This window comes from Astatotilapia calliptera, chromosome 17 (genome assembly GCF_900246225.1).
Source record: "Astatotilapia calliptera chromosome 17, fAstCal1.2, whole genome shotgun sequence".
Classification (NCBI taxonomy): domain Eukaryota; kingdom Metazoa; phylum Chordata; class Actinopteri; order Cichliformes; family Cichlidae; genus Astatotilapia; species Astatotilapia calliptera.
This window is the reverse complement of record NC_039318.1, coordinates 1,541,874-1,555,613: the sequence shown is the minus strand read 5'-3', so window position 1 is coordinate 1,555,613 and position 13,740 is coordinate 1,541,874. Positions and strand designations below refer to the sequence as shown.

General features: G+C 42.7%; 1 protein-coding gene across 2 annotated transcripts in view; it reads right to left on the bottom strand.

The window, feature by feature from the left end:
* Positions 1 to 13,740, bottom strand: part of scube1 (signal peptide, CUB domain, EGF-like 1) — a 120,378-nt gene that overhangs the window by 32,384 nt on the left and 74,254 nt on the right. Inside the window, exons 7-8 of one of the 2 annotated variants that reach the window (XM_026146357.1) lie at positions 12,255 to 12,344; positions 6,435 to 6,551 (exon numbers count right to left, since the gene is read on the bottom strand). In XM_026146357.1, coding sequence (XP_026002142.1) covers positions 6,435 to 6,551; positions 12,255 to 12,344 — 207 coding nt within the window. The remainder of the gene's footprint in view (positions 1 to 6,434; positions 6,552 to 12,254; positions 12,345 to 13,740) is intronic. The other variant, XM_026146358.1, reaches the window with a different exon arrangement.

The following is a 13,740-nucleotide window of genomic DNA, read 5'->3' as shown; positions in this document are numbered from 1 at the left end:
GAAATCTGCGTTAATTAACCTGCAAAAACAGAAGCGCGCACACATGTGCTACAGTAACATATAACCACCAGTGTGCACCATCTAATCAAACATCTGGAAGCTGTTAAAAACAACCTCTCCCTCTGTCTTTCTCTCTGACCCAGTTGTCGGCACGAGAGCCTGTGATGAAATGGCTCCTCTGGTTGGCGTGTCTGTCATCGTGAGAGGCTGAACCGCCTTGTCTTTCAGCGCAGATGAAAGAGCGTTTATCAGACTTGTGGGTTTTAAACATGCCCTACATATTTATATTGAAGTGATTATGATAGACAGGCACGACAGGGCACATCCCCTTGGCTTTAGATTTAAGTTGGATGCAAACAGGCCGAAGGAGAGCTGTCTGTCTCGATCAAGCAATTTAGAGGCACATTAGACGGGAGACCACCTCATAGCACGGCGTTTATCTTGCCACTAACTACTATGTTCTGAAAACTGCTAAATGCAAGCAATTATACCCTATGCACTACAATACACTGCTAACACTACTGTGATTACACGCGCCACCAGAGTGGAATACACCTACACACACACGACGCACATAAATACGCGTATATGTCCTGGAGCAGGATGTTGCATCTCCAAGGTAACAGGAAGCTGTCACCCCGCTTTAGATTGAATGATGTCGAGAGCCCATATACACAGTAATGATATTAACACAACCTAACGGAAGATGTTAAAATATTCAGTCTTTTACATCCAGGACTGGCTGAAGTGAAGCAAATATTCTTAACTTAAGACACTTAAAAGGGTGTAATTTTGTTGCTAATATACACCAGTAAGTTGAAAATTGGAACTGATAAGGCGTCACACAGAGACTGTTTTTCAGCCAGTCGTCAGACAGGAACCATTATCACACATATGTAAAGTATCATGAGTGGATCTTGAACACTAAACAGTAAACTCTGCATGAGACACGGGGTAAAAGCATGGACTGTAAGTAAAAGATGGCCACAGCCACCTACTGGTCATTGCGTCTTTCAGCTTTAATGGCGATGCGGTCGCGTTTTTCTTGGGCTGTTGACTTTGATCACTTTTTCACTGTAGCCATTTCAAATGAAGAGGCAAACAGTAAGCCCACATTTAAGGATCTGTGGGTGATGTCACACTGTGGCCATATTTCTCCAATCTTACATGTTTTCTGACCTGATAGACACTGATGTGAGCTGCCTGCTCTGTGTTTCTCAGTTCCCCTCAGCGCTGGATTTATGAAGCCCGGGGGCTGATCCACAACCAAATTATGTGGGCGTGGGACAGCTGGACTGCACTCCTATCCATCTTTCTAACTCAAGGCAAAAAAGCAGAGCGGGGAATCTTTTTTTTCTCCACTATAAATGCTGGGTTCTGTCAGCATCACAAATCACCCAAAGGGACAGTGTAAGTGTTCGCACAAGATGCTGGGCTCTTAACTTGACATCTGAAGAGATGATCTTCCAGCTGTGATCTTTACATAACTGCCAGCAGATGATGGTGCTGAAAGGGTCGCTGGAATCATTTTCAGTATACATCGTGTGCAATAATTCCCTTTGACTGATTTCTGTCTTTAAAACGACTCAAAAAACAACAACAACAAAAGGATGCAGCACCAGTTGTTTCAGCAGGTACCTCAAAACAAAAGCAGGTCTTACATCTTTACGTGACTTTATCTTCAAGTATTTATGGCTGAGCAAAGAAGGAGCATTGGTTCTACTTTGACCCCCTCCAGCTGTACTATTGTGCAGTTTGTCATAATGAAATAAATCAGTCACGCTATTAAGCTTTTAGTAAGGTATTAGCAAGTAAATATCATTTATATAGCATTACTCCTCCTTAGTAAACCATTTATGAACACAGCGATTATTAGTAGCACTGTTAGCAGTACATGGTTACACCACATACAACAGTGACAGCTGTACATGGTGTAACAGCAGCAGATGGATAAACATATCAGCATAAATGACATACCAAGTACAAGTAATGACATATAAATGGAGAAATAAACACTTGCTTACTACCTCGGCATTATGATAAAATCTAGTGCCACCACACTGGAATCAAGTTGTGACATGATTTAAGTACTGTACTGTAACACAGGGTGGGACCACACAGCTTTACAAACTCAAAGATCAGTGATGCTCCAACAGCATTTAACATGAAACTCAGGTACCCATTAGTAAAGCTAATTAGTTTAAAATTAGTTATGAAATTCATACCCGAGAAATTGTATATTGAAATGATTAAAGTCAACAATTTACAAGCTACAGGGTGACAATAACAGATCATGTTTTTTCATTATTAAATTTTTTGTCATCTTAATAATCATAAATTATGGATTTCATCCTTTTTACTGGTTGATTTGTTGATTTTAATTTTTACATTGTTCTCTTTTTAATGATTTCACTTGCACCACGTTTGCTTTTTGATAATTTTTTCCATTCATTTTCTTGTTTTTTGACTTAGTTGACCTAGTTTTATATAAGCTCTTGTGTCATAACAATAACATGTTAAATCAATGCATCCAGTCAAAGCTGGCTAACATTATTAATTAATCATTTGAAATTACGCTGACTCGTCTTGCCTTGTGGTTGAGTGCTCTTGCAGGTAAATGGATGTATTTACTGTATTTGCAGCTGGATGGTGCTGTCTGTGTGAGCGTGTGCACATCAAGGTCGAAGAAGAGAGTGTGTGTGTGTGTGTCAGAGAGAGAGAGCGAGAAAGGCCAGCGTGGGCCTCACTGTTCAAACATCTCAAAGTTTGCCGACACGTCGTCTGCCTTGCAGGCCTGAGACAGCTCTGGCTCCAGAATTTCACACACCTACATGCCACATTCTCAGACTGCCCCACAGTCATTTTGCAGACACACTTTATCTGGAAGACATGCACGCACACAGTATTTTAAATTATAGGACCATACTTCCATAAGACCAGCTGTCCAGATTCTGGACATCTTGCCTTGTGCAAAATGACCAATTCCTTGATTCTACGTCGACATCTATCTCACGTCCATCACCTGTGGGCTGTTTACTGTAAATGTCTCTCTACACATCAGATATCACTCACAGAACGTACCACACTGAAAACCTGTTCACATCTTCTATTACACACCAAAATAAACTTTTATTTTCAGGCAAATCTTTACTGATATGTAGTTGGCATGGGTCAGCAAGGTGAAATTACACAAAGAGAAGGTGCTACTGTCAGCCAAAGACCAAAGACTGGGAGAGGCAGGACGTGTGTTTGGAGGCAGTGAGAAGCAGAAGAGCAGAGGTGAGAGTAAGGACCATCAAGGGAAGCAAGGATGGTGGATTCAAACTGTTCTACCGTACCATAGGAAGCTAAATGGAGTGGGACTAATCCTGAAGGAAGAGTATGTGACTGTGACTCTCAACACTCCCACAGAAGCTTAACATTTATTAAAATGGGGCAACTTGGAGTTCAGTAAAAAGAGCGAGGGAACTGATCTTTGAGTAGATGGCCTATTTTACTCCCAGAGGCATCCTTAACTGTTGTGGAGGTGTAGACTTTGTCAGACAGCATAATTAGTTTTGAATCTGGAAATCGAAGGCGTGCTGTCATGAGCATCAGTGCGTATGACTCCAAGTTGGATGTTAGTTAAAAGCGAGAGCTACTCTATAGAAAAGTGGCGCAGAGTGTCTGCAAAGGAGGTTTGCTTTGTTTGGGACAGACTCCAACAGACATGTAGGAGAAGGAAATCGACCTCATGGATAGGTATGGTGTAAAGGAGAGAAATGCCAACGGTGGTGGAATTTGCAAAAAGGATGGAAATGGCTGTTGAACACTTTAAGAAGAGGAATCGACATAGCATAACATATAAAATTAGAGGAAGGTGCACACAGAGAAGAATGTAACTGGATGGCATTGTGTGGGATGACTTTGAAAATCAAATTGAGGAAGTGAGAGAAGGTAAAGGACTAAAAGCTGAGAAAGAGTGTTGATGGAGAAACACAGGAGTTGCACTGTGTCTCTGTGGGTGCCAAGAGAGGAACTGTGGTCCTGCACGAGGAAGTCAGGAGTGGCAGAGAAGCATGTGAGGGTGGGATGGTAGGAGTGACAGATGGTTTCAGAGTGGGTGTGGGATTACATGAGGGATCAGCTCTGAGTCCCTTTTTGTTTGCAATGGTGACGGACGGGACAAACGAGGTCAGGCAGGAGTCTCTGTGACAAGCTGTGATGTTTGCAGATGACATTTTGATCTATAGTGAAAGTAGGGAACAGGCTACAGTCTGGAGAGGAGGAGGGGTGCTTTGGAGAAAAGAGGAAAGTCAACAGAGGCCGACAGAATGTGAGAATCAAGTATAAGAGTGAGGAGTAGTGGCAATGAGTTTGAACACAGAGAATCAACAGCAGTGGACACTGCATAGGACAGGTGGGACAGGGTGGAATAGAGATGAGTATCAGAGATGGTTTGTGACAGAAGGAGATGATTCCATGTGAAGCTGACGTGATATTATATTGTTTGCTTTACTTGCTGCTTTGTTGAAATATTTCGGCGATGTGGGACTAGGTCTGTTCATGATAATATGAAGTTTAACTGTGATAAACTGCAAAAAATTGCAAACCTATTGCCGAATATGTCCCGGTCCTGGGTCGGTGGCCCAGTGTTTTTGGTTTTGTACTTTTACTTTTGATTTCATTACGAAGTATGAGTTTGTTTTGGGTTCTGTCCTAGTATTTCAGCTTCCTAGTTTTGGCAGTACTTCCTGAGTTCTTGTTGTTAGGTTTTGTTATTTGGTTTCCCAGTGTTTATCCTCTTCTCTGTGTTCCTTCTGTCTGTCCATGGTGTTATTCTGTCTGCTCATGAGTCTGCGTCTGGTAACTTCTGTCTCGTCTGGCTCGCTCTGTCTGTCGTGTACTTCCTGTTTTACTTTGTAGGTCTGTGCCTTATGTCTGTGCGTTCAGCTCTGTGCGCTCCCTGTCTCGTCAGTGTAATCAGCGTCAGCCGTGTCTCCCAGCTGTTTCCTCTTAGCTCTGTTCACCTCTTGTATTTAGTGTCTGCGTCTTCCCCTGCTCGTTGTCGCGTCGTACCCTCTTTCACTGTGTGTTCTGTTTGCCAGCCTGTCTACCTGTTTAGTTTGTTCCGTATTCCCAGTTTAGTTAGTTTTTCTGTTCAGTCTATCCCAGCAATAAAGCTGAGTTTTCTGAATTACTTCTGCCTCTGTGAGTCCTGCATTTTGGGTCCTCTCTTCCTGCCTGCACACAGCCACGACAGAATGCATCCACACTAATTCACATTAAACAGAAATTCACACTAATCGCTTAAATTCAGTCGAGCCAGACCCTCACAGATCTAAAATAAGAAAGAAATTCCTCCACAAACTGTAACAGGATGGCGATTCAACACAAAATGATATACACTGCTTGTCAAACTTGCCTTGATTTAGAACCAGCTGGCAAACACTTGAATTGCTTTTCCAAACAGATGTGTTTTTATGAATTAGCAGTTTTTTGCAAACCTTCACCAGTCTGTATATCAGTGACATTCAGTGCAATTACTGAGAAATCACTTTTATTTGCTAATCACAAGGTTGCATTTTTACTCTAGTGTGAATGAAACATCACATAATTTTGTTGATAGTCAAATTTCTTCAGCTGGCTGTACTTTGGTGATTCATCTTAGAATAGTGTTTGAATGCTTTACTTTCACTAAAGAAAAGCTCTCAATTGTTATTGTGTATCTTACAATATTAGGCGCCTCGAGGCGACTGTTGTTGTGATTTGTCTCTATAAAAATTGAATTGAATGAAAGGTCCTGAGGAGCTGAGCAGACAGAAGCCCCTACCCTCTGGGGTTCTTCCACCAACTGAAGACAAACAAACAGAAGTGGCCTGCTCTGCACTGCTGGACGTATGAATGCAGTCTTTAAAATGAGAGCTGATGACACATTCTCAGATTGTTTGGGACCGCTATTCTGCTCTTTATAACCTCTTTATGCATTTGAAAAGTTCAAAAACAGAAAACCTTGAAGCCCTTTTGTTGCTTCTTTGTCCAGCCCTGACAAAAATAAAGACTTGTGTGGGACTGGGCTCCAACCCAGCCACAGACCCACAGGTCTGCCTTACTCCACGAGGTTGTTTGTTTAGAGGAAAGTCAAAAGGCTATAATAATGTGTTTGGATTGTTAAGGCCCACGCTGCAGCATCTTCTCCTCGGACCACCGTCATTGACGTCATAGCTCGGCTCCCAGAAGGGGAGAAATGCTCAACTGCAAAACCAACAACAAGCAGCAGCAGAGCAAATGACCACGAACGAAGCTTTGTGCAGATCGAAGTGAAGCGGATGGTGAGGCCAGAGTTTGGCTGTGGATCACTCAGAAAGCAGTCGTGTGAACCGTGTGAAACTAACCCTTTCCACTCACATAAGTCACACACATGTATATTCACACACTATCTTCTCTTTACTGACCTTTGCATGTTTTTCCATCAGGCTGGAGGGTGAATCCCACAGGGCAGCTGCAACGCACCCCCGTAGCTGTGTCTTTACACGTCCTGTCGCAGCCGCCGTTGTTGACGGCACAGGTCTCTGCAGACGGCAGGGCAGAGATGGGAGAAAGGAAAGAGGGCTTATTACCATGTGAGCCCTACCTTTGAAAAGATGAAAAAGCTATTTCTGACACCTGACACAGGTTGAGACAAAGCTTCATGCGGTAGAAGAATACAGTATGAAATGACAGCACAGTGAACTGTATCCTCGTCTCATGTAGCTTTGTCAACACACGGATGAATCCTATGACAACTGCAGTTTTTATGAATGGAAGAGTTTTATATATTCATTTACAACACTTGGTAGTATACACACGTCAAGATTTATTATAAACAATGTATCAATACAACAAGACAAATTCCACTGAGGAGTGTGAAGAACTCTGAGATCGGTCCTGTTTCCAAAAGTGACAAGAAAACACAAGGGTCAGTAGATGAAAAATAAAGTTAGTGGATTGAGTGCTGTAAGTCTAGAAGACATTCATCAGAGCTCAAGTGTATATTTTCCTAGAGAAAAATGTTCTTGTATCTGGTGGAGATAAGTATTCCCTGAGCTGATCCTAAACAAACACAAGTCCATGGTAACTCTGGCTTACCTGCCCAGCTGCTGTTGCTTTAGCAAAGCTCAACACAAACCTGCTCAATGGGCCTGCAGAAGTGCTGAAGAGGCTGAAATTTGACATCCAGAGGAACTGATTAAAACTACACCTAATAAGGAAGATTGGCTTTGTATCTGTTCTGCTTCTGGTGGAGGTGACTGAGATCCAGAGAAAATCGTACCAAAGTATTTCTGTAAGGAATACTAGAATATAGTATAATAACAAATTTAAGGAAACAAACACACCTCAGAAACATCCAATCTAATTTATTTAATTCCTAAGAAGATGACACTCTGGACCTTAAATAGCGTTGGCAGGGACGCCCCCCACCTCCTTTCTCTTGGCAGCTTTTCCTTTAATTAAAATGCTAGGAGATTGTGTGCCCGAGTGAAGTAAAGAGCAAAGTAGGAAAGGCCTATTCAGTCAGGCAAACACATCCACATCTAAAGGTCAGTGCATTAGCATAATGCCCTTTCAGAATGCAGAGTCACAAACACATCTGAGCCAAGATGGCTGATGTTTGCTATCAGGAAACAGGAAGGTATTTGTACATTTGTTTGTTTTCCCTCATGCAGCACCAAACAACATCAGTCTCACGCCACCATCCCATAATCTGTGCTTTCTGGTCCGTATGTGTTTGTCACTCTGCATTCATCATCCTTTTAATGCCCATTTCTCTTGCTGGAAAAGTTTCCAAGCAAGAATGCAAAATGATTTCAAATGTAAATGTCTGGCTCAAATGAAGCATTTCAGAATGACAGCTGGCAGTTTTGTAGTTGCAAAGACTGGAAGGAGAGATACCTCGACATCCAGGCAAGACACAGCAGAGCCCTGTCCCGGACTCAGGCCTCTGTCAAGTGTGTGTCTCACAAATGTCTATTGCATTGAGGTCAGTGTGTCTGCATAGGTGTGTACAGTAAAAGTGTATGTGCCTGTCAGTGTGTGGAGATGTTGTTTATGGGTCAGGGTGATCTATACCGAGTACAGTGGGCCCTGTCATTAGCTGAGGGTGAGCCTCTCTATCGCCACGCCCAGCCCAGCCCCAGGGCCAGGCTGAGCTCGGGAGTATTGATGAAATGCTGGGCCTGCCTGACATCCGGCACAAGCCCCTCATACTTTCCTCTCCAAGCCTATAACTCCAAATACTTCTTTCAGGTTTATTTGAGAGTGAGTGGTGGGACTTGTAGCAATAATCCGTTCTTTGTATTTTATTTTTATTTTCTACGATGGAAAGAAAAGAGAGACAGGCTTTCACTGGTGCTTGCTGAAAGTTTATGACAGTGCTTGCTACCAAACAAATACTCGCTGTAGTCTTGTGTTCAGCATGCAGAAAAGTAGACCTGAAGATTATATTTCAGCTGTGGGCTCTGCGGTGAGTACGTTACATAAATTAAATGTGAGCAGTTCAGCGTAGACGGCTGCCTTGATTAAAACAGGTCATCATGTGGTGATTTCAATGATGCTCAAAGATCGCCCTGCAAAAATAACCTCATTCACTTTCTCATGTCTGACCTTGTTAAAAAGTAACAAAATCTGTCAGTTCACAGCTCTAAAGTGCACACATTAACACTAATTGAAATTTTGCTTTCATCCACTGCAGCGTCTTCCTGATTGCTGGTTGCTTGTGTGCACAAGCAGTGTACCAAGCATTACAGTTGATGAAGTTAATATTCATTATTCAGGTTATATTCATTTACTTAGTCAATTACAAGAAGACCCTGCGATGTGCACAGCTGCTCCCTTTGATTATTCAGTATCACGTCCATACATCAGATATGGACTCTAAAAACCCCAAGAAAGTGATATATACAAATTATAGAGGTTTCCTTCAAACATTCAAACTTAAGCGATGCCTCTGGTCAGAATTCTTTTAAAATTTTAGAATTCTGCAAGTGACACGTCTATTAATGTGTCAGTAGCCTAAAACACGCCATTTAGTATGGCTGCTCCGAGTAAAGTTAAAAATGTTCTCCTCATTGCTAAGCATTCAGAACTGCTTTTGCCAGTGTGGTTAACAGGGGTCACATCTTTTTCCTTGTGTCTTGTGTATTTGTGCACATTTTAAAGGCTTGTTATGTTTCTTAGAGCACTGTTTGTTGCTGGAATGTGAGCTAATCCCTCAAAAACACGCCCAAGTCCCTGACAGCCTCACATAGTGATCATCCCCCAGCTCCATTTATTAAAAAATACTGGCAACTGCCAGTGCTACCCCTCAGCCTCCTAACAGACGCACCTAAGGTATCAACTACAAAATCTTACGTCACCTTGTTCTCAAGTTGTAGCATTCACAAACGTTGGCGTCCACGTCACCTGGTGTGGGGATGATAATACCCCATGTAAAGCCTAGCTCAGCCCAGTAGAGCTATTTTGTAGTATATTTATATTTTACATAATTTTAATATTTGACCATAAACATATATATGCTTATACTTGTTGATGTGGCCATTTTTAAAACTGCTATTGTTGAGAGGAGGCTGGAAGATGATACAGACTGAAGAAGAGTCCAGCTTCAGCTGTCAGGATTACAACAGGCCACACAGGAGAAGAGGAATAAAAGGTAAAACAGTTGTACATACATATCAGTTACACTCCTTACATATTAACACTGACTGCTGTTGCCAACTCTTTCCATGAGAGGAGGACACATCTCCTATTTATTTAAGCTGGGGAGCATAAAACTGTGCATGCTAAAGCAGAAAGGATTAGGACCTGCTGCACTGCTGTAAAAAGGGAACAGTGGCATGACCTCTCAGCACTCGACAAGATCCACTGTCGATCCTGCGGTGGCCATGTTACTGAGCTATGTATAGAAACACCAGTGTTGGGGAGTAACGGAATACATGTGCCGCCGTTACATATTTAAAATACTAAATATGAGTAACTGTATTCCGTTACAGTTACTCTCATTGAGTAACGTAACAGAATACGTTCCAAAATACATTTTGGGGCATGTAATCTGTAATCTGTACTGGGATACATTTTAAAAGTAACCTTCCCAACACTGATAAACACACACATAAACACACATGACACAACTGTGATGATTTCCCTTGTAGCACCATTTATTTATTTATTTTTACATTTTGCTCTCTCCTGTACCTGATCCACTTTTAGCTGCTCATACAATATTAACACCATGAGCTGTCACAGAATGATTTAAGCCTAGTCTCTTTCCTCCCTATTTCCCCTCTCCCTCTCCTTATGGCTCGTTTTAGCAGCACATTTTCATTAGAGCCTCGGCTGCAGCTCGATCAGTCTTAAACACTGTGTCATCTGCAACAACGAGGGTGGACACTGCAGCACCATTTCTCTCAGAAGCAGAGAGAAAAATGATAGTAGTGTCAAATCTAACATACTGATGCTCTCAGACAGTTTCAGTGCAGCAGTGGTGAGGTCTCTGTGCTCTAAGGAAGCACATATACATATTTATGCTCACAGATCTGAAGGAAGCATGTGAGGTATTAATGTTTTACAGAATTAGGGTCATGTTTAGGACCAGGCTAATATCGCTCTATGATATGTTAGGGCACAAATCAGCATTTATCAGTGTCAGTCAAATTTTAATTCAACAGCAGTTATTATCAGGAATTGACTTGTCACGTCAGATGGGTTCTTAGTATTTAGTTTGGTTTGGGTAACACATGTGTCACCTGCTGTTTGCTGTAAATCTAGTCTCAATAGAGACTTTGGACATGGAGCTGTCCAACACGACTTATTTCAGCTCTTATGGGAGTCTGCTGCATGGTTATTATTGGTCCAGCCGATATGGTTAATGGTTAAAAGCTAAAATGGAAAGATCTTGTTGACAACCAGCTAGGCATCAAAAAAGGAAAGAGTAGATCTTTATTACACATGACATAAATGAATTAGAGGCGCTGCTTGTTACAGAATCGTGTTTCTCTGTGGAGGTTTGTGCCATTCCAGCGTGGCATACATGACAGACTTTCAGCAAACCTGTAACACTACTTTTGGGGCAAAATCAGAAGAGGAGGCTTGCTGATATGACAAGAGATGAAGCAAGGTTTAGAATGTGAGCAAATCAAATATTTGGTAAAAAGATGAATGGGAGCGGAGAGAAAATGGAAGAAAAGCTAAAGAGGAATGAGGAAGCCTGCGAAACCCAATTTTCCATCCTTGCTTCAAGCCACAGTGGCCAGAACCTGCTTAAAGAAAACCCGTGTAAGTTTGAAACATGTTTTAATGGACCACAGAGTATACAGGACATTTGGTAACAGCAGGACTTTAAGTTGCTCGACTCCTGTCTGAGAAACAAAAAGACCCCAGGCATTGAATTAGAGTAGAAATGTGTTGCTTCAGAAAAGGCACATCTTGACTGATCCACCCATTTGATTTGGTGAAAGTCTGATTGATTGAGGTGCTACAAAGTCATTTTAAAGGTGTTAAAGTAACCACGCTTGATGGTAGGCTCCTAACCTTCATTAACTCAATCGTAGTTTGATGTTTTTAGCCCACCCTTGGTGTTTTTGGAATTAATTACAATTGGGATTAAGATTAGTGGCTCCAAAATTTTCACCAATAGCACAGACGCTGATCTGCAATAAATTTAAAGGCGGAATAGATGGATACATCCTCAAAGTGGTACAAACCATCACTGAACCATCAATGTGAACCAGGGATCTGGCTGCTACAGTTTCACAGCCTCTTACCTCTTCGATGGCTACGGTTATGAGAACGTTCTGCTAAGTACAGCTGGAACCTTTTATGCTACACTTGTGTCAACATGGGGAAAGTTGGGTCTATGACCTTTATTTTTCTATAAAGCCTTTTGTTTTGGAGCATCAGTAATCAGAAATACAGGAAGTGGAAAACAAAACATTTGGAGTATAACTGGGAAAGTAAATGTTAGTCACTGAGAAAACCTTCGAGGCCTCCAGAGGTTTGAAAAGTAGAGTTATTCAGTGAGACTTGTTTTACCCGTGTTTTTAAATCTCATCAGATATGAGAAAAAAAATAAAGCAAACTGTGACTGTGGGGGTAGATGCAGTGAGCCCCGAAGGGTTTCCAATTTTCTCTTGATAAAATGTAGTTAGAGAGGAGAAGGAGAAGGGCGCGGATAGGAGTAGAGTCGGGAATACAAGCACAAGCGCCATAGCAACACATAGAAAGAGGAAGAAAAGAGTTACCCATAAGTAGCCGCCGTTTCACCCGCTTGTCCACATCAGCTACTGACGTGGCATTGAACTCAGAGCTCTCAATTGCAGCCTCATCTTTCTCTAAAACACAAGTAACAAGGGGACAAACAGTGAGCAGCAGGTTAATGAGAAGCCCAAATGACCAGACCTTCAGCCCCTCTTGGCGTTTGAGCAAAAAACCAAAGCCAAGAAGCAAGAAGCGATGAAGAGGCGCCAAAATCCCTGTTAGAGTGTTAATCCCCAAACAAATGATGAACCCCCAGAGCAAATTAAAAGAACAAAACAAAATGAAATGAAAATGATCAGTATCAGTGTGGAGCTTTCAAAATGAAGCGGTAGGTAGACAATAGGTAGGGAAGGGGAGGAGCTTCAGGGCCCACATATGAGTAGATTTGTTTAATGATAGCGGTGTGGGGTTTTAGGGGTGGGATGGGGTTGGGATGAACAGTGGGATCGGGGTTTATTTCTTTGATGGAGCTTCTGTCTTAGACCAGCCATGCTTTGTCAGCAATGATTTCCTCACATTAGGATGGAGGGACACGAGAAAGAGAGGGAGGGGAAGTCACTCGTGGAACATGTTCGAGACGAGCTGCCTTAAACGTGGGCACAGAGACGAGAGGGATGACAAGAAAGAGCAGAAAGAGTGATGCACAAGAGGTCACAGGGTGGAAGGAGTTGCCTGAAGAACTGAGCAAAGATGAGATGATTGAGAGGGAATGAAAAACACAGAAGAGCAGAGAAAGAAGAAAAACATCAGTCCCATCATGCCCCACAGTGGGAGAGCTATATGAAGGAAGGAGGTCTGAAGGGATGGGGTTTGAAGGGGGTGTAAGGAGAGCATGCAGAGAAACAAAAAACAGGAGGAGGTAGTCTGGGGGCAGCGCTGGTTGCCTGTTTGTCTATGGCACATGTCACAACTGGCTTTAACAGTCAACGCTGGAAAAACCACATTCCCAAAGGCTGGGCAGCGGAGGTGGGGTGGGGGTGGAAGAAGGCAGTCGGATGGCTGTTAAAGAGGCATGCATGTGCTGCATTGGGGATGGTAGGTTTGGCGATGAGCAGGAGAGGGAGGTGGTCTTTTATTGGGCTTGAGCCATTAAGGCCTGAATGAGCATCTCTGTGAATGCACGCCACTCGCTTCAAAAAGGACAGGCCTTGGATGTACATGCTCGGTCTCATGAGGTGTGGATGGGGGAAAGGGGCATAGATAAGGGGGCAATTAACGTCTGCCTCAGCCTGCGACCATTTTCTCCCTCTCCTCTCAGGCACATGATGGACAAAGTGGAGGGCTCTCTGAAGCACACTCAGGGATGAATGCAGGCTTTTCTGGTGCTGAGCTAGTGGATAAAATGTAGTTATTTGAATGTGTGTGAGTGCCGAAGCAAGAGCTGCTGCATACCATCTCTTGTGTGAAATAATCTGTCAGAGTGGGAGACATAGTGGATGTGGATGTGTCAGACAGGTTTAGAAGGGGTTG